We start from the raw sequence: 22,174 nt of genomic DNA on the forward strand, positions 1-22,174 counted from the left end.
TTGATGCATCACCAAACCTCATACATAAAACGTCCTATTAACTCATGTAATGACTTGTAGAGGGCTGGTAGACTACAGAGGCATGATCGTTAACAAGACAAACCTACTTGAATAACCCTATAATGTGGAAAAGGGGAAATGCATGCTGTGGCAGTGTTCTCTGATAGACTGCTCCAATATAATTAGAAATTATAATATAATGGTAGAATATAATATGTATAATGTAACTGAGGGTAGAATAAATACAAATGACATCCACCCATACACAACATAATCTGTATTCCTTGGCAATGACCTGACCTGACCACAGCTTTTAAGCTTTTTCTCCTACTGCTGCCAAGAGTTGCGTTTATGAATGAATATCGCTGACCTCAGTATTTATAGAAGGACCACAGAGTAAATATTACTCAAGCTGTTACACTTCTCTCATGGGTAGCTGTCACAGATTTATAGTGCTTTGGTGTGTTGCATTGTGAGTGGGAGAGGGGTGCAAACACGACCTACAATTCACACTCCCAATGCTCCCTTCTCAGTAAACAGTAGACAACTTCTTTTCTTTTACTTAAATGAAATTCAGGGGGCGAGAGAAATGCATTTTCATTAAAGGAATAGTTTAGCTGAGACGAGGCATCACATAGGCTTGCTATGTCTGTACAGCATGAGATCAGCTGTCCGACTGACAGTGACCGGCAAAGACAATGATGGCCATTCACTCAAACTTTCTCAACATTCATCATTCGCCATGCCCTTAAAAAACAAGATTTTCTGCTGTCTAGTTTCTTCTGCGTTCCAGAGAAAATGAAACCCGACACAGGATTGAATTAGCTTGAGATAAATAGAAAATGGCACAATCAAGGTCTCTGTTTGACTGATCCTCTTCATATAACCTTCCAAATAAATGACTGGGGAAAACATTCTCACCAGTCTACATAAGATTGGAGTTAGAAGAAGAATGAGCGATAAAATTGTTAACATAAGCACCTCAGTGCATGATGCGACCTGCGGGCAGTGCGGCTAGTGTAAGAGGATAGGCATTTTATATCAAGGGCAAACTTAAGGGCAGATTCTATACGTTGTTACCGTGCCCTGACCCCTGTACCTACATCCCATTATGCTTAACGGTGATGAATGGGTTACTGCTCCACGCGGAGCCCACAGCACTTGACTTTGAAGTGCAATGTTGTCTGTATAACCTCTCTGGTGATCTGATAGACACGGATGCATGCTAAGTGTGCGGTCCTGTACTCTACAGAACCCTGCTCTCCCAGGCACTTGGTTGCATGCAAATAATCTGATCTATGCTTTCATCTGTGCAGCTGCTCAACAATTTAATTAATCCATAAATTCCATGCAGATGCTGCAGGCTGTGTGTCCATTCGGTCTTAATATTTATTCCTTTGTAGATGGCTTTCCATATTCGCATACGTTATTAAGTACCTCTGATTCATTCTGCGCTAGGACTCTGCAGAAAGAGACAGCCCTCTTTAAGTATCTTTCCATGCTGAAGTCACTGCAGGTCATCAGAGCACTACTCATGTTCTCCACTGCATATCCCATCCATGCGTACCAGTGTGCTGTGGGTTATGGTGTCATGTTGTTTTCCATGCAATGTGAGAATCCCTATGAGGGTATCTGTCTTACCATCACCAACGCTGGAAGGCCCAACTGTGTGGACCTTGTAATGGAAACTACAGTGGTATGCATGCAAACAGTCTGATTAATGTCAGACAAAGTCTAATCTGGGGAACAAGCGAACAAGTTGCCCCTTCACCCCAAGCATTATTTTGTTATTCAAAAAAATCCTGTATCTGCAAAAGTGCTCAACCAGCTTATATTACAGACCTTGTTAAAAACAAACCTAGGGTTAGCTTAACCCAGAAGTGGAAAGTGATAGGCGAGACTCTACCCTAATTGTAGTCAATTTGGAGGAACACACAGGAAACAGGCACTTGATTCCAGTTGTGTGTGCTTACTTTGGTTGGCTGCACAGAGTCTATTCCAGTCCTGGCACGGTGCAAGTGTTTTGCCTCTCATTTGTTTTCTTGTGCCCATCAAGACTGCTGTGTGGCACCAGTGAGCAAGCAAGCAGGCATGAGAAGGTGCCAAAATGGGCGAAACACGACTCCGGCAGCTTGGACATCTGTTGGAGCATAACCACCAAACGCTTTCTGCCAGCCTTCTGAAGTGAAAACAATGCAACAGATTCCCTGACATAACAGAGGTCTGGACACTCATAACTCATCAACACCTGCAAACCATGCTGAGAAAAGACTTGTCTGTTTGCCTTAGTTTTCTTTCTTATGCTTGTTTCTAAAAAGCTTTTTCAAAATTCCTTAGTCACTGTAGTGATTCACTGCATTGCTTAGCACTATGATTAGCTCACTGACTAACTTATATGCGAATGCCTTCGAGGAAACACTATGGAAACAAAATATTGTGACACTTGAACCACTCATCATTTGGATCGGCACTCAGACAAAACGAATTGTATGCCAGAGCACATTTGCCAAACAACAAAAGAAAAATGGCAGGGGGAACGGCCTGATTTGTCATGTGTTGGACGCTCATCTCCTCTAGAATGAATCAGAGAAGCGAAGAAGGGATTTGAGACACAGCCAAAGGCTTTTGCATGCGTTTTGACGTCCCGAGACGAGCAGAGAAGCTAAATTGTTGTGTGGCACGACACTGGATACTTCATCAAATGCCTAATGGTCAGCCAAGCATGCTCAAATAGCGGGTTCAGATAGAGAGGCCACAGCTCATTTCTCCCGCCGAAAAACAGAATGTCAACTCGTACATCATCCGGACGTGCTCCCAGTGCCTCTCCACCCAAGGTTGTCTCACGGCGGGCAAGGATCTCTGTTTATATTCTCCTCCGATAAAAAACTGTCCCAAAAGTTACTCAGGTCATGTCAGGCTGTTCCAGTAAGCATGGCAACATCCCGTCGAGAGCTGTACTTCCTTTCCTGTAGATTCCAGTGCACACATTTCCTTAAACAACATAAAGCAATTTCCTCAAAGTTGGTCTGTCCACACTTAACAAAAATTGCAAACCTCAGCAAACGCATGAAAGATCAGGTAGAGCTAGCCAGCTGAGTGGTGCCATTATTTCCTGACTTTGTCATTAATCATAGTGGCGCAGAGGTAACCATTTTGGCCAGTTCTGCTTTGCCTCAGCCAAAGCCTCTATTACTGCAGCTATGTGGATATGAACTGTTCTATGGCCCTGTTCCTTGTGATTTCATAGTGATTGGACACCCAACTCCTCAGCCAGTCCGAGGAACATGCAGAGTAAACGGTGGCAAACCACAAGCCTCTTTCAGACAGGACATATGAACACAAAAGAACACCAAGACCATGTGATGATGTGTGTGCACATGCAATGCTCGCATAAAAAACAAAGAAAAAAAAGAAAGAAAGATAGAAAGAGAGAGAAAGACAGATTGGAAAAAAAGACAGACAGAAAGAAAGAAAGAAATAGGTTTTCAGGTTCAAGTCATCGGTGGGAATAATCACATTCCTGCTGCTTGTCACATTCAAGTAAACCTGGTCCAGTCCAAGTGTAAACCAAATTTATTTTGAAATGCATTCATGGGAAAACCAATAATATTTCAGTTCACAGAGATAGCGAGTCATTTATCCGTCTGTCAACAGATTGTGGGTCAAATACTGTACTTCTGTTACAGCCAGCCATTCTTACAGACGAGTATGCATCACCTTATCATATTTACAGACAAGTGGGTGAAAAAAATGGACCACCTCTAGAAAAAAAGCATTTGATTTGTAGTGAAGAATGTTCTATCCTCAGTGTGTCTTGGTCCAGTGTCTACAATACTCAAAGCCAAACTCAAGTCCAAAGTATTGACCAAAGAAAACTCACTTTAATCCATCTGTCAGGCGTTCTATCTGTAAAAACATACCAGGGTGTTGTTCCTCTATCTGCCCCATCCATTTCATTGTGGCCCAAAATTGGGAAAAAGATAACAGTTGGGCACCCTGTTCACCATGCCACCCTCCCCTCTGTCGCCTTGGCACACCACACCCCATACATCACCTCCTCAGGTTGGTGTCCTTGTCTCTGACTGGGCCAGTGGTGGCCGTGGTGGAGATGGTGGTGGCAGCTGCCGGGAGCGGCCGATCGGCGGCGGCGGTGGACTCCACGATGGCGCGCACCCTGCACGACGCCTTCTCCCGCTCCAGGCTGTTCTGCAGCTCGGCCCTCCGCGCCAGGGCCGCCCGCAGCTGCCCGCGGAACTCCTCGATCCGCCCCTGGAGCTCCTGCAGCTCGCCCTCCCACTGCGAGGAGGTGGACCCCGCTGACGAGGAGGAGGAGCAGGACGGCGGGGACAGCACCAGGCTGAGCGTGGCCGGACCGCCGTTCTCGCACAGCTGCGTGGGGGGGCTGCCCACCAGCCCGCGCCGGAGACCCCGCTCCGGACCCGCCGGCGGAGCCTGCAGCCGGTACGTGTTGAGGGTCTCCAGGTTGAAGTGGACCCGCTTGCTGTGGTCCTTGCCGGACTCGCGGGACGCCCGAGCGCTCTGGTTGTTCCAGGCCATGGTGGTGGTGGTGCTGCTGGCCGAGGTGGCCGTGGAGGAGGGCTCTGGGCAGGGAGACGGGGGCTGCAGCCGGTGGATGTTGCAGCTTTCTGACAGACATAAGGTCGGACTGGGAAGGCACAGACACAGAGGGAAAGAGAGAGAGAGAGAGAGAGAGAGGGAGAGGGAGAGGGAGAGAGGGCATCGATCAAGCTCACACAGAGATGCCTCAGGGAAAGACTATCTGTGACTCTGTGATGGTGAACATACTCTTTACTCTTGATCACTCAGAGCCCTGAGGAGGTTTAAACCACTAATGGAGCAGACAGCATACATTTGTTATAGTGATATAAAGCGATATCTGGCGAGAACCAGGCTGGGGATTTAGTGGAAACACTACAGCTTAAACTAAAACAAAAAAATGCATTTATTCACTGATTAGGACAATGGTGCTGTGCAGCAAGCTGATTTCCATTCCGGTTATCTTTGATGCACCGTTTTATTTCCAGTAATTCAAAAACAACAGCAACACAATCCTCTATTGCACAGCAAGTGACAACCTTTTCCTATCATTTAACACACACCTCATGCGTCTGCTTTAAAAGGTTTCATGAGAGAAGGCATTTGAATAACCTCAGTGATGGATTGTTCAGAGGGTCAGTCCTCACCTTCTGTCTGGAGTGGCCTGATGTCTCCCCTCCTCCTCACAGGCCATATTCAAAGCACGGTGGATCTTCTGCAGATTAGAGCAGCACAAAGCTTTCATCAGCTCTAATCACACTTATGTGGATGTCTACAGCTGAGTTTCCATCCAATTCATTCACACATTTCCCATTTCGTAGTTATGGAAAATCAGCAAAAAGAAATGGGAGCCTGTGAACATTAACACATTTCCACTGTGTTATGCAAATGAACGGGACACTGCCCTGATCAAGGAGGAGTTGTGCACAGCTGTGGGTACAAAACTGGGGACAGAAACACACCATGAAATCTCAACAAAACAATTTCATGCAAATAAACCCATTTTAAATAGATAGATAGATAGATAGATAGATATAGATAGAAAGATAGATGGATCAATAAATACTTTAATCCCAGAAGAAATTTTGATCATTCTTAGTCATATTATACCCTATGTGCATCAGGAGTAGCCTAAATTGAAAAACTGGATGAGAACCCAGTTAACGGCATATCCAAACACATTGTATACGCTGTTTAGACATAATGTACATGATGCTAATGGTTCAATTTGCCTTGTGCTTTCAGTATTTGACCAGCAGAGGGCGCAGTCACATCAATCTCAAAAGGACAGACAGACTCCTCAACGCCTCAACATCCCCAGTCTATAGAGAGCTCTTGGTTTGGACTTCTTCAGTTTAGAGCAACTTATCATACAAACCAATCAATTATAGATAAACGGATGACATCATCCTTGCGTCTGTGATGAGTGTGATCAAGAGGCTTGGGACAGGCGTCCAGTGAGGGCCGTCTAAAGGTCCCTCAGCTTTAATGAGATTGAGGTGGAGGTGACGGAACAGTCAGAGTGATTAGTGTCCAATAACTTGGAACTCGGCAGGTATGGACCATTAATCCCCATTTTTAATTGAATTTGCACAATGGCAAATTATAAAAACGGAAAAGGACATTAGTCATAAACAAATCACAGCAAATAAATGTTCATAACACTCTCTGAGAGAGCCCCACAAGAGTAAATCTGAATACTTCCCTTCTTGCAGTTAAAGGAGAAAAGCATAAAACACGTGGAGCACAAAGCGCATTTGTGCCTGGGAGCTGATTAGGTGAAAGAGAGAGGTGTGCACTTAATTTCCCTCTCCTTATTACAGAATGCACAGCGTGAGAATCCATCCCACAATTCAGTCTCAGCGAGGCCAAATCCCATCTGTCAATAGCATAACTCACGCACTGGACCAAGGTCTGCCTCACTGCGTTCACAACACAGCCTGCCCGCCATACAGTAATTGCCGTCGTCAACACCACCCTACCTGTTTTCATGTGCTCAGCCACGCGCGGCTAATGGAAGGGAAGAGCTACGTGGGTACAGAGGGAGGGTGGCAGCCAGGGAGGGTGAGGGTAACAAGAGAGCTTGGGAGTCTGTGTGTGTGTGTGAGAGAGAGAGAGAGAGAGAGTGTGTGTGTGTGTGTGTGTGAGAGAGAGAGAGAGAGAGAGTGTGAGTGTCTGTGTGTGTGTGTGTGTGTGTGTGTGTGCTTACGAGGTGTGTGCACCTGATATGAGGTTTGGAAATGGAGAGTGAGGGTATGTGGGGTTGTCAAGGTGCGTGTACGTGTGTATGAGTGTGTGTGTGTGTGTGTACATGTGTGTGTGTATGTGTGTGTGTGTGTGTACATGTGTGTGTGTGTGTGTGTGTGTGTGAGTGTGTGTTCACCTGACTGGTGTGCAGCCAGTACTTGAAGCGCTGGTGCTGTCGGAGGTGCGGCAGGACGAGCCGGTAGAAGGCGTGCTCCCCGGCCAGAGTGAGCAGGGCCCCGGCCACCCCCACACACAGAAGCACAAACAGCCCCGAGAAGTGCTGGATACCCATCTGCAGCGTCTGGGGACAGAGAGTGGACACATGGTTACACACACGAACACACACACACATACACACAATAGTGTTGTAGTACTCGAGCTCAAGACCATTTTTTGCTTACTCTGTCTCGTCTCGGAATTGAAAGCCAAAATACTCGGTCTTGACCCGGTCTCAGCCTACATTGGAAGAAGGCGGACTCATAATTTAAGAGCAAGACCACGATACCTTTTCCCCCCATTTTATTTTTTAATTGTGTATATTCATGAATATCCACCATTACAAATATTCTTATTTGAATAAAAATTATAATATTGACTGGCGTTAAAATAGGTCCAATGGTTCTATGCTGCGCAGTGCAACGGTTGTGAAAGATACAATCTTTGTCCAAACGACACGGCAGTTATTCTGGAAAGGGTTAAAGTAGCCTGACCTACGGTTTTGGCCTAATCTGTCATTCCAATGCGTGCCTCTGGCTGTGATAATCGACTAAATGAGTGAGCCATCCACAATTATTACATTTAAAATTTAAAAATCACACACACACACACACATGCACAAATACACACAAATACACTCAAATATACACAAATATATATGCAGATATTGTAAACACTAGGGGTGTAAAGATTAACGATACGTATCGGTATCCGTTTTTAACGTGTAAGATACGGCTACATCGATACGTGAAGCCCCGTATCGGAATAAAACTGAAATGAACCGGTCGCTATATCGATTTACTTGTTACGAATCGGTTCACAACCTTTTCTGCTCGCTCAGACTCTCATTTACGTTGCAAGCAGCTCGTTTTTGGCTACATTCATTGCCCAAAGTTGTCAAAGGATCTCATTACCCATACATCTACTGCAACTTAAGCACGTGACAACTCGCACTCGGTCGCTTGTTTGACAATTTTTACTCTTTTGTTTTTCAAAGTCCAGCGCGAAATTAAACACTTACTATAGCATTCCTAAAAAGCAATGATAGTCTGTAGAGTAGCCTTACGTTTGATGAAGGGATTTCCTTAATGTTAAAGAATAATTTGGCCTTTGCTGCTAAAATGAACACAAATTATTATTATTTTGTTCATATTCACTCAGACTTGTGGCATTATAGGTTTCTGCATATTAGGTCTACCGTTGGAACAAAATAAGCCCAGAGAGTTCATTGACATGTAGGCCTATTTTATTCTTGTAGGCTATATGAGAAAAGGCCAAGAGTGTCTTAAGCACTGTTTTATTTTATTTCGTTATTGTCTTATCTCAACAATAGGCTACAGCTCTTTGAAAGCAATCAGATATAACTCTATAAAATCTATAAAGTCTCTAAAAATGTATTTTTATGTTGTATTTGGCTGCTGTGTTTGACTGAAATGTAGACTATTCTTTTTTCATTTTCAATACAGTATATGATACAAACCTCAGTTTAGATAATCATATTCACACATTTTTTTGCCTAATTGACAACCATGACCATGATAATTGATAATATAAAATGAATGTGCACCTTGAGCAAATGATAAAAAATCTTTCAGAATGCTTTTCATTCTTGAACTGCACCGAATTGCATCGAATCGTACTGAATCGTTTATTATGAACATGTATCTTTTCTTGTATCGAATCGTGCCCATGTATCTAGATGCGAATCCTATCGTCTTTTACATGAGAGATTCACACCCCTAGTAAACACACTTGAATAGATATACTGTATGCAATCACACAACTTGACATAAACTCAAACACACACACACACACACACACACACACACACACACACACACACACACACACACACACACACAGAGACACACACACACACCAGTGTTGCGCGGGTTTGGTCACAAGCGGCCCGCGGTCGCCCGATATTTTAATCAACCCGACCTCAACTCGGACCGCGAATATTAATTAGGACAAAATTATACCCGACCCGCGATCCGACCCGCTTATTTACAAAATGTGTGCTTTTGGTTATAGGCTGCATGCAGCGTGACAGTAGGCCATTTCTGTAAAACAAACTAATTTATTTGCGAAACTTTATGCAGTAGAACTACACGCAGTAGGCATGCAGGACATAGGCTAATGTTTGCGCAGGAGAGAGAATGAGATTAAGAGCGCAAGCACGCACGCAACCATTAGAACACTAGGATAAGATTTGAAGGCCATGGACATACATCTTTCTTTCGAAAACAGAAATGGTGAGGTAAGGTAGGCAAGACAGATACATTGCTGGTCAAAACGTTAGCGTAAGAACTGGTTTATAATGCTGAATGAAGCACAAAGCTTTACTAAAGCACATCCACTGTTTAAAGTCACAAACACAACGAACTAAGGTAACTTTTATGCATGCGCGAACCTATACATACCGGTAGATATGGCTGTGTAGGCCTAGTCTGTGCCATAACATTTATTCCTGCAGGCTGCCTGTTTTGGCTGTCATACTTTAAAATGGAAATCGCAAGAAGTAGGCCTACATAGACCATAACTTGTACTGTCTACTGTCATCTTCTTTAAGAACTTTTCCCAATATTTCCCATAGCCTATATCGCTTTTCCTGAAGGGGTGTCTTTATTATTTTAACTCTGTCTTCAGCTTCTTTACTGTTGACTTTACTGTATTGATGCTTTACTGTATTGATGCTAGCCTTCTCGTGATATTTTAAGTAGGCCTATTTGTAGAAAATATATATTTAATTAATTTTAACTGACCCGCCCGCAAATGACCCGAATATCATTCAAATATTTTGTTTATGACTCATAACCGCGGGTAACCGCGGTCATCCGCGGGCGACCGCTTAATTTCGGGCAGACCGCGCAACACTGACACACACACACACACACACACACACACACAAATGCACAGGCACATAAACAGAAAATAGCATGTCAGTCACTATGTCTTTGCCGGTATAAGAGTGTGGGTACAGCAGAGGGAGAGTCAAGAACAGGTCTCTGGCAGCCACTTATTCGTCACGAGCCGGACGGCATGAGTATCCTCATCATCAATCAGCCCTGGCGTTCTGACAGGCATTTTTGAGCACTGACCCTGAGGTAACAAACTGATGAGCCACTAACTCACTCTTCCCTCTTTGTCTTGGCCAAAGCTGCACACAACACACTGCAGACCACTCGCCCAACACAAGCACACTGTTATCAGTGCCACACGGAGCCGCTTCAGGACTGCTGCAGAGGAAAGATGCGTTTTGGGGTCGGGAAGGTCCTGGAGCAGAGAGGCAGAGGAAGTGGCAGGCCAGGCTCCAGAGAGCCCTCTCTACTGGTTACAGTATGTCTGCACTGAAGGTATGGGGTGGGGTGGGGTGGGGTGGGGGAGGGGGAGCGCATCGACATCCGGAAGAATCCATCTTCTTCCAGAGTGGCTTTGATCTGAAGGGGTTTGGGGAGAAGGAGGAGGGATCCTGCTGACTAGAACTAATCACAATTTGACAAAAAGCGTGGCCTCGCTAATTGAAATTAAAGTCATGCTGCTATTGCGGTGACACAGAGCGAAAAATATCCAACTGCCCCACACCCCTCCCGCTGCTTTGTATACACGGGGCCACTCAGTGACAGAGAGCAGAAACCTCATTGGTTTCATCTTGTAAATCGATCAAACGTTGATAGCGCCTGGTGTTGTGGAATATACGTGTCCAATTTTTCGCCAATGTCTTGCTATAATGAAATTGTGTATGGGTATCCACATGTTTCCCTGAAAAAGCCATTCCAACATTCCCCCATGCTATAAATGTAACCGCTGTCTCTCTGTCCAGGCTCGGCTGTGTGTGTAGTGAACTATATTAAAACATCCGTTTCCAAGCCACATCTCTCTGTTTTTTCCCTCCTCTTTTTTCTTATTCAAATCACTGATGCCAATTCGTAAGCCCAGGAGTAAGCTGGTGGGTCCGGTGTGGAGGAGGGATGTGACAGAATCCAAACACACGAAGCTACTGGCCCCATCTAGTTCTCACCCCGAAAAACACCCTGCAGTGCTGTTTAACGGCGGCCAGTCCAGTGGCTGCCAAGCGCTGTCAAACCTGTGACAGGCCGTGGGGATGCCGGGAGAGATTCAGTGCGCACTGCAGTGTGCGATAGCTCATCCACGTGATGCCGGCCCCGGACTCTGGGTCCCGCGCTGGCTGCTCCACACACACACACACACACACACTCTCTCCCTCACTCTCCCTCTCTGTCTCTCTCTCTCTCTCGAATGGGGAGGAAAGAAATATATAAATCTCCTGCTCATTTCTCCTCTCCACTGGTCCCTTTTAAATACAGTACACACACACACACACACACACACACACACACACACACACACACACACACACACGAGTGCACACTTTGGCTGTTCCCTGAACTTTATTGGCTTTTAGGGTTGCTCTCACTCATCCATATTGGCCAAATCTTTGCAAGACTTGAGACGGTATATCAGTGGAGTCTTTGAAGCATCTTCTGCAGGCTCTCTGTGTTTGCTTGAGTCTTCAAGCTGGCTTTCATCCATAGACAGGGAGAGCTCCAGTGTCTGTGGGATGCCCTTCACTAATTTCCCTTTATTCCCTAAATGAAGATGGAAGGAGCCGCTGGAAAAAAGGGAAACATCCTTCATGCAGACGACAGACAAAGTGAGGCTGTCGGCATTTCCAGCCGGCGTTTGGAGACGGTGCACGGAGCCGAATTAAAACTACCAAAACAGATTAATTATTTTTTTCTACGGAGAATGTGCCACCAACCAGACAGCTATGCCGAAAGGCTTATCAATGCCATGCAGAGTCTACTTCCTTGCATATAAATACTGTTTTGCAAACTGTTAACAGTTTTTTTTTTTGGCCCTCCATTTTTTCCACCCATGATAGTCTGTAGAGACCCAAAGTCAAGACGGAAAAGCAACAGTGTGGAAACAAGACACATCAAGTTCCAGCTGTCAGACAGTGGCTGGGCGTGGAAAAAACCGGCGGCATTGTTTTATCAGCTGCAGAGAACAATTCATTCCGGAGTTCATGAAAGCCGGTGTGTTGGACACAGTGTCGCATTGTTTTAGAGGCGGCGTGTGGGATTGATGGACTCAACTGGGAACTCCATTTCCCCTGATGGGCTCCATTTGTTCTGGACTCGGTGACTCGCGGCGGCAGGTGTGAGTCGGTCCACCTGACACCCCGGGAGAATGAGAATGGATGATGAATGCACAGGGCCGCTCTTGATGACATGGCAATCACACCACGGGACCCGTCTCGTCTCCCCAAACACACCCACTCAAAAGGAGGCTGGTTAATGGAGGAGGTGCAGGCTTGTCGTCGGCCACCCACCCATTCAGCTCAGCCATCAGATCCTCCTCCACAGTGGAGGTGTATGTGTCCGTACGCTGACACTGGTGACAGTGGCAGCACAGAATAGATAGAGAGCGAGAGAGATAGAGAGCGAGAGAGATAGAGAGCATCTGGAAATAGCTCAATAAGTAACACCTGCTTTTAACTGGTTTCCTGCTGTAGGTGAGGAAGTTGCGTCTCGTACTGTGGAGAGAATGATTCGGTTGGTGGTTGCCATCTTCCATATCACAAAATCGAAACATCAACAAACACACACACACACACACACACACACACACACATACACACACACACACACATACACAAACAGGTGGAGCAGCTGTCATTTTTCTGCTACCTTATGACAGGCATTAAACTTACACACATGGCTGCACATGACACACACACACACACACACACACACACACACACACACACACATACAGACACAGACACAGACACAGACACACACACACAAACACACACACACACACACAGAGACACACACACACACACACACACACACACACACACAGACACAGACACAGACACACACACGCACAGAGTCACTTGCAGGTGGAACGATGGCTCACCTCTGTCACAGCGAAGACCCTCTTCCCACATGGGACCACTTTGTACCACTTGTCGTGCAGCATGTCCATGTAGCCGTCAGACTTGTAGCGGCTGACATACTCGGAGACGTTGCGGGTCAGAGGAGAGTTCTGGGGCAGGCCAATCCCGTAGCCTGGAACAGGAAACGCACACACACACACACACACACACACACACACACACTGTGACAGAGTCTGACCGAGTCCAATCATCCTCCAGCCTGCCGAGGCAACGTCTGCAGATTGCTCTTAATGGAAAGTTACGGTAATGGATGTCTTTTCACTACAGTGCTTATGGGTGCCAAGATTTTTAGTGTAACGACGATGATGAATTTGGAGCCAGAAAGTCTTGCTTTATTTCTTATATGTGGGGTGTGACGAGAACACCGGAGTGTGTGTGTGTGTGGGGGGGTGGGGGGGCGTTATGGATGGTGGCAGCAGTATTGATATGTTGAACATCCTCTGGCCAAAAGCATGAGCATGAATCTGGAGCTCGTCAGTGTGACGTGTGATGGCGAGCAGCATATGTCTGTCACTTTGAGGCCTTCAGAGCGGAGAGAGGGATGAGCGGCGCGCTCTGACGTCCACGGATTTCATCAAAGAGCAATGGCACTCGCAGGGGTGAACCCTCGCATCACTCACGGCAACCCAGCCCGCACTGACAAAGACACACGCCGCATCCTGATTGAGTCTGGACCACTGGGTGTGACGGCTGTCACACTGAACACAAAACTACCCACACACACACACACACACACACACACATACATAGACACACATACATTCACTCACTCAAAGTCATTTTGGGTTGGTTGGAGAGTGGTGGGTGTGTGGAGAGAGGTTGTGGCAGAGCGATGGCGTCCTGGGCTCTCAGTGTAATAATCTTAATGGAGTGTATCTGAGCAGTCATAAACTGCATAGAGCCCATAAAACAATAAGAGTCGATGAGGGGATTCTCCCCTCAGTGTGAGTGTCGGCGGAGCCAAGCCCTTTTGTCTTTGTGAGGACAGGCGTGCGTCATGCGCGGCACTCCGACTCCGACTCCGCCGGCCCTCAATCTTATCTCAAAGTTTGCAGCAGCCTGTTGGCTACTGTTCAGTCATTACATCCACTCTCTGTTATCTACCACTGCACAGAGTTAATGGACCTCAACAACAAAGAGTCCCCTCGGAGAGTGGACAGTGGAGACTGTTTTTATTTCTGACTTTATTATATCTATTCAGTGGGAATGACGGGGGAATGACAGCTGCAACGGTCAGTGATTAGAGACCTACATTTCATTTGTGTGTCCACGAGTTCACAATCTCAATACTGGGAAGCAAAAAAGTCCTCTCAGGTGCCAATGCTATTTTTACATTCAACGTGAACAATGAATGAGTGAATATGTGATACGATTCACAAATAGGTGAAGTAATGAACGAATCAATAAATGCCCATGCAATGGTGAAATGCAGGAAATTTAGGGAAAACGTCTGAACTGAAACGTTATTCCAGCATCTTGTCTTTAATGTTTTCCACAGAGCACCTGGAAGTTTTGAGCGCACCAGTGTGTGGTTCCATTTGGCACCTCCAAAGGCCCTGTGACAGCTCGAGGTTGAAGGAGATTAGTTGATAATTCAGCTCAGCAGAGGGGAGAGATTTGAAGGGCAGGGGTGCTGGCGGAAAATCCTCACAAACACGCGTGGGGATATCTCGCACGGATTGGAAGCAGTCGAGTAACTCGGAGAAATTCTTCCTCACTTTTCCCCTTCTGAAGCGGCTTCTGTCGGGAGGCGGATGATGGCTTTTTAGGGAAGGATTACAACATTATGGAGGTCAGCTCCAAAGCTCCTTACCTCAAATATTTATTTCACAGGAAACAAAGATTGGAGAAGACTTTGAACTGGTGTAATGCCCAGGTTTAGGTGGATGGATATGCCCACCTCTCCTTCTCAGTTACGGCCCATTAAGAGTGCGTCTCACGTGAGACAGGCATACCAGGAGAAATATTGACCCACTGCAAGCAGCCGCAGAAGAAGCAAGAGCAGCAGCAGCAGCACAACACAACCGCACGAGTCTCAGATCAAATTTCAAAGTTAAAAGATCAAAGCAGATTAAATTACTTTCTGAAGGACACATGAATGAGATAGCAGCGAGACAACAGATAAACATCAGGATGTGACGTGTATAATAGAGATAGCACACCGGAGGGTGGTGTGGAATACTCGCCTTCAATAGCGAATGGCTTGCCCACCGTGAGCAGTTTGCAGTCGGCGTCGATGGACACTTCGTAATCCAGAAGAGCCTTGTCCATGATGAAGGCATCCAGCTGAGGAGGATCTGTCCTTGAACACGCATGGCAGAGGGGTGAGACACATGCCAGACATTATCATGCACGTGCACGCACGCACACACACAGACACACACACAGACACAAACACACACAGACACACACACACACACACACACAGACAGACAGACAGATAGACAGACACACACACACACACACACACACACACACACACACACACACACACACAGACAGACAGACAGACAGACAGACAGATAGACACACACACACACACACACACACACACATGCAAAATATTCTGCCAAGAGTTGCAATTTAATTTCACGGCCATATTCAACCATAACCACATGTCTAAGCCATGCCACCACCACCACATACAGTACATAAAACCAAAGGTGGAATCTTTTGATTTACAAAATAAACCACAGATTTGAATATTCTACGGCTGCATATTATACATTTATGTATCAGATTTACTCATTTTCAGGCAGAAATGTCAGTCAGTTTCCCCTGCAGCATTTGGGACATAAACTCATTCACTGCACAGTGAAAAACACATATAGTTAATCACTGCACAGTGAAAAACACATCATATCACCGTACAGTGAAAAACATCATATAGTTAATCACGGCACAGTGAAAAACACATCATATAGTTAATCACTGCACAGTGCTCTATGCAGTAAATGAGTGGATGTACCAAATGCAGCTCCAGTGTGGCCTGACCATTATAGAATTTCACATTTTTCCCATCGTGCCTCATGTCCTGCCTTCTCATGTCCTTCTCAGCAGTTATGGGCTTACGGACGGACTGGTAATCCTCAAAATGAACCAAAGCAACAGAGGAGGAGCCGGTCACCCCACGGAGGGTAAAGGAGTGGGCGGTCTGCGGCGGAAGGTGTGAACTCCGTGCCAAGGTTGCTTATTAGCGCGCCGCTGTCAGCTGATCAGTTCTCCTCTGGGATTAGTGGCGCCCAGGGGGCTGATGGGGGAGACGGAGCGCCCGCTGATTCCCCACTGGGGTGCCGGCCAGGGGTAAAGGTCGTCGGGAATAACACGCGCGGATTATTGTACGTGACGGCCTCCATAAAATTCTAATATAGTGCATCCTCTTGCTGCTGCGCCATACAGGAAAAGAAAACGAAAGAAAAAGAAAGTGCTCATCAAATGTAGGGTACTCTACTGTAACAGAACGGGGTCTATTTTTAGTGTAATGAATGGTGTGTGTCCGTCATCGAGGATGTATCAACAGCATTACATGTCTTACATAATAACAAGGGGAGAAAATGCACAACTAATCCTAATTCAGTGCAGCATCTCACACACACACACACACACACAGGGAGGATTACGATTGCTTATTGAGGAGAATAATATAGATACAGTGTAATTTAATCACCTGCTCCGTACAGGCAACCAAGATAGATTTCCCCAATCCCCTACCCATGCTCATAGAGAGTCTATTCTAATTTAAATATGCTATATTCAAGAGCAGGATCACAAGTAAGCCCATTAATGAAACCGTCAAATGTCCCTTCTGTTCATTCTTAATTATCCATCCGGGATCTGAGCTGAGTTGGAGCTGGTCATTATCCGCTAAGACTGATAACACAGCACCTTTTTGCACGGAGCACTGAGGGGACACCATCAATTTGCTTGCCAATATGCTTCCCTCTTTTGAAAACTGATGTATTAACACACAGCTTGTTTCTTGTGGTGACATGAAATTGGCCTCATGAGCCAGCAAAGCAAAAGGGTATTTAACATGATGTCAGCCAACCAAGCATTTCCCCCACAAAACCTATTCAAAGCCTGACTACCAGTACAGCAAGATGTCTAAAAAATGGCAACAAAGACTTGTACATAGAGGTGTCTCTCTCTCTCTCTCTCTCTCTCTTTCTCTCTCTCAGTGTGTGTGTCTGTGTGTGTGTGGTGTGCATGTGAGTCTGAGATCCATCTGTCTCCTCTGGACAGCACCTCTGGCTGCCCACAGAGATTTTGGAGGATTTTGGGGTCACTGCCTCCGTGCGCCTTGCTCTTTTGAGTGGGCTCTTGCCTAAGAACTCTCAGCAATGGGTAGGAGGAGAGAGGAGAGAGATGAAGTGATGGGGGAGAGAAAAGGACAGCAGGAGGGTGGGATACAGAAAAGGAGAGAGAGAGAGAGGGGGGGGGAAGAGAGGATGGATGAAAGACAGAAAGAGTGCTTCATAACCAAGGACCGACTACAAAACTCTTGATGAATCATTTATGAAGAGAAAAACAGCGTTGACAACAATATCCATTCCTCCTTCAAACAACAGCACCATGTCCACCCCTCTGGCCATCCAACATAAAAGACCCTAACTCTACCCCAGCAAGGGAAGAAAAGAATCTGCAGCATCATGCTCGTCCCGTCACCCGGCGTAGGGTGTACTTTATGTTTGGTGGTGTCGGTGTATGTCTCTGCCCACGAGCGGAGCATCTGTGTTTTAATTCAGGTCTTCTTTACGGGGCTCTGTTTACTTAGATCAGGAACTTAAGCTCAAGGCTGCGGGGCCCACAGCCATAATATAAACATGGCACAGCCACGCAATCAGCCTGCCACTACAGCCAGACGGGACTTATGCCTCTCGCACAAAGGCGCGGGCATCCTGCTTTGGGTGAGGGATTACGACGCGCCTTTTTTTCCTGCGGAGAGTGTCAGTGTCTTACTAAGCTGGAAATGTGATTCCTTAAACACACTGTTAAGACAGCAGGCGCTCCGTTTGCCACTGGCGTTCTCATTTAGACGCGCTGAGGTGTTTGATGAGGGAGAGAAGGGACTGTAGGAAAGAATATATACGCTGTTTGTTTGTTTGTTTGTCAGCTGTTTGCTTTTACACCATTCCGGAAGTATCCAGAATAAACTGCAAAAAGATGATCCCTGTTCCACACAAATACACATGCAAACACATGCGCGTGCGGACACACACACACAATCACACTCACACACACACACACACACACACACACACACACACACACACACACACACACACACACAAACACACGCACGCAGACTCACAATAAATCTCACTTGCCAGCGGCAGCAAGATTTTAAGCTGTAAAAACCCTCTTTTTTGCATCTGCGAACAAACACACACAGAGACTCCAGGCACGTCCGCGCCGCCACACAAACAAACCCCGCGGTGAGGATCCGGCGCTCAGCTCTCTTACTTGAGTGTAGCCACTCCGTCGGGCGTGGTGGGCATGTTGAAACGCCGCATGTACTCGTGCATCTCGGGGAAGCTCTTCTTCATGTAGTCCTCCGCGCTGCTCTCCCGCACCGTCCCGAAGCGGAACCCCAGAGACGGGTGATGGAGCTGCAGACGAGAGGATCATCAGAACACATGCACACACACACACACACACACACACACACACACACACACACACACACACACACACACACACACACACACACACACACGCACACACTCACACAGACATATGCTCACACAATCAGACATTCATATAGAAACAAAGACACACACACACAGATGCAGACACACACATGCACAAACAGAAATACATAGACACAGACACAGTCAAAGACACATACACATACACACACACACACACACACACACACACACACACACACACAAACATACACGCAGACAAAGACCCATGAACACACACACAGACACACACACACACAAAACAGATGGAGATGGCAGACAGTAAGCTGCACCAGTAGGAGTTGTCTGTAGTGTCTGATAAGCACAAAGCAACTGAAGAGACTATGGTAAATGACCTCGGATTCAACTGTGATGGAATCTCTGAGGGTACCTTAACTTTGAGAGTTATCCCTGCAGCGCCATTGACTGATTGACTTCACAACACAAGGCGCAGGCTGAAAAGTAACTTGCAAACTCTTTGAAATGTAAGTTAACTCAACCTGTACGGCTAGCCTACTGGTGCTTGAACGCTTTCTCAAGTCGGAGATTGCTTTGTTCCCTGATCCTGCTGCTTGACCGAGACTTGTGACTCACCTTTGCGTCGTGAATCCCGGAGACTTCCTCGAAGGTCTTCTCGCCAACCATGACGGCGGCCAGGTTGGCCGTGTAGCTGGACAGCACCAGCAGGCAGAAGATGGCCCACAGGTTCATGAGGAAGCGTCCCGTCCAGCACTTGGGCGTCTTGCTGGCCACGACGCGGCCGAACAGGATGGCGTAGCACAGGTTGAGCGCCGACGAGTAGGAGAAGACCCGGCGACGGTTTCGCCCGTGCGGCGTCATGCCGAAGGGGCTGTTCCACTCGTAGAGCGTGAGGAAGAGTGCGGTGATGTGCAGCGCCACAAAGATGCCCACCCACATGGACCAGTGCAGTGGCCACATGAAGGCGCCGATGGGTGCGGCCGTGTCCTTGCTGCGCACCAGGATGCCCAGGCTGGTGGAGAAGAAGGGGCTGGTGAAGTCGATGACGCGGCTGCGCGCCGAGTTGATGCTGAAGGAGGTGACGGCCATGTCGGCCACGCCGTTCAGGAGGTCGCCCACCAGGCCCGTCCAGTCGCCGCCCTTCCTGGCGCCATACTTGCCGTCGCCCACGATGTAGAGGTCGAACTCGAAGTTCATGTCCTCGGCAAGCTTCTCTAGCAAGTCGATGCAGTAGCCGTAGCAGCACTTGCGGTAGTCGGAGGTCAGGGAGGGTCCACCAGCGCTACCGCCGACACCTCCAGTGGGTCCACCACCGCCGCCGCTGCTGTTGGCCTGGGCCAGCTCGCGGAACATGACGTTGAGCAGGTCCGAGCTGTTGGTGTGGGGGTCCAGGCACAGCTGTCCGGCGGGGCACTGTCCCTCGTCGTCCACCTCCCGCGTGAACACGAAAGGGTGCTCGACCAGCGTCACCACCCGCACGCGGCTCCCGGCCACCGGCAGGCCTGCCCTCCACCTGCCCCTGGGCCGCACGCTGGACCCCCCGCCGCTCTCCTGCGGCCTCCTGCCGCCGCCCGGCCACAGGCCCTGCTCGTCCACCCGCAGCTGCCCGCCCTGCCACTGCGCCACGGTAACCCAGGAGGGCTGGCCCACGGCGTCGCGCTGCAGGCTCCACACGTGGAACCGCTGGGCGGGCAGTATGCGGGACAGGGCCCGGTCCACCTCCACGGGGCCCGTGGCGCCGCTGAACGACGTGTTGGACAGGAACCTGAGCAGACGGAGAGGGAGGAGGATGACTGCACAGCGGGGAGGATTGATGGACTACGTGAGGTGATTAACTTTATGAGTGTTTACATTAGAAGGCCCTTCTCTCCCAAGGCAAGGACAAGGGAGCATATGACTTACTGCCAAGAGAACAATAACAACAAAAGAACAACTGTAACAAAAATAGTATCCTTTCAAAAAGAAGATGCTTCAAGGTGAAATGCATTTAATCACAAGTAAAAGGGAATACAAAGCTGGATTTGCTCACAATTAATTGTCTTCATACACACACACGTGCACACACACACACACAACGTGAAAGAGAAAGAGAGAGAGAGAGAGATTTAAGGTGTTCCAAATCTGTTTTTATAGGTGAATACAGAAGGGAAATCAGTCCATATCGATAAATAACAGAAACTATGAGTAAGCAGGTGTCAGGAGCTAACTGCTGTGTCTCTGGGCGTCTGCGATAGGCACCTAAATGAGCTAGTAAATGGTACGCTCTGTATGCCCACCGTTTCAGAGGTTGTGTATTATAAATAAAAGAAGAAGAGCAGAAAATAAAACAAGTAAATTGATTGCGTGGGTCATTAACCTCACCTCTTGGTCAAAGTGTGTGGGTGCTCGGGGAGCACATGGATACGTGAATGTACTTCATAATGCGGTGGAGAACGAGTTAGCCAGCCTGGTCAAGGCTACTGGGAATATGGATGGAGCTCGGAGGTAGGCCTACTACTGCATCTACACATGCACCATGAAGGAACACAACTGATTTCATGAATACATTTCCCCCTCTTCCATGGTAGTGGAAATGAGTCAGATATGGTTTATGTTTCCTTCACTTAACGCAAGAAAATCTATAAAACACTTTTTGATGATGAAATCTCATGGATTAGTTGTCTGCACAAGTCTTAAATAATAAGGCAGGTGTGCTCATAAAATACCAGTGTCAAAACAGCCACCACTGGGCTAACCACCCATGCCTCACAAAAACAAACACCTGTCCAGCAGGAAGCCTTGAGAAGTCTGCAGTGTTGACTATCGAGAGAGAGTGCGAGTGGTGTTATTAAGATAAGGCATTTCGCGGCAACGCTCGATAGAAATCTTAAGTAGTCTGCTTTTGAAAAGAACGCACAGTTTGCTTAAAGCTTTACTCTCTAGAACGTGAGATAGAGGCTGCTCTTTCATGTCCAGGTGAAGAGAAACATTTAACTTTGAGTCAGTGAGCTGGGAGGTGAGACGTCTTGATAAGATCGTCCCATCCTTGCAGGGGTAGGAAAGCCGAATTCAGCCCCGAGCTGAATATTTGTATTCCGGCTATGTATCGGTTAATTCCTCACGGATTATTAATCCAAGTGAGGAATTGCAAATCTCCGACTCTCCCGAAAGGCCCAGACTCATTAATTGCCTTTCCTTCTGGAAGAGCCTACGGTGAAGCAGGTCATGTGTTACTAACAGACACAATGTCATTTCTTCCCCCACACAACTAGCCGAGGAATGATAATGATCAGGAAGCATCACGGAAGTTGAGCAGAGAGGGAGAGAAAAAACTTTGTGCCGTTGCCCTTAACAAGACCTCTCAAAGGTCTACCCGGCAACAATTACGGAGTGACACCTGGGTCAAAAATAACGATTTTATTGTTCAAATCATAGGTAATTGGTTTCCTATTATACATATTATTATATCTTAACCATAATCTAACTCACCTCACACCTAAACTTTTAACCCAGATTAATA

The 22,174-nt window shown here is 47.0% G+C and overlaps 1 protein-coding gene across 1 annotated transcript in view; it reads right to left on the bottom strand.

Annotated features, from left to right (window-relative positions):
* Nucleotides 1-4,050: 4,050 nt before the first annotated feature.
* grin3ba (glutamate receptor, ionotropic, N-methyl-D-aspartate 3Ba) overlaps nt 4,051-22,174 on the bottom strand; it is a 37,695-nt gene continuing 19,571 nt past the window's right edge. Inside the window, exons 3-9 of the mRNA XM_076293189.1 lie at nt 19,291-20,440; nt 18,473-18,618; nt 15,196-15,311; nt 12,970-13,121; nt 6,941-7,105; nt 5,205-5,272; nt 4,051-4,666 (exon numbers count right to left, since the gene is read on the bottom strand). Coding sequence (XP_076149304.1) covers nt 4,051-4,666; nt 5,205-5,272; nt 6,941-7,105; nt 12,970-13,121; nt 15,196-15,311; nt 18,473-18,618; nt 19,291-20,440 — 2,413 coding nt within the window. The remainder of the gene's footprint in view (nt 4,667-5,204; nt 5,273-6,940; nt 7,106-12,969; nt 13,122-15,195; nt 15,312-18,472; nt 18,619-19,290; nt 20,441-22,174) is intronic.

Source organism: Alosa pseudoharengus, unplaced genomic scaffold, assembly GCF_046254945.1.
Source record: "Alosa pseudoharengus isolate Yale_2024_CS ecotype anadromous, Long Island Sound unplaced genomic scaffold, YU_APseudo_1.1 YU_APseudo_1.1_scf_2, whole genome shotgun sequence".
Classification (NCBI taxonomy): Eukaryota; Metazoa; Chordata; class Actinopteri; order Clupeiformes; family Clupeidae; genus Alosa; species Alosa pseudoharengus.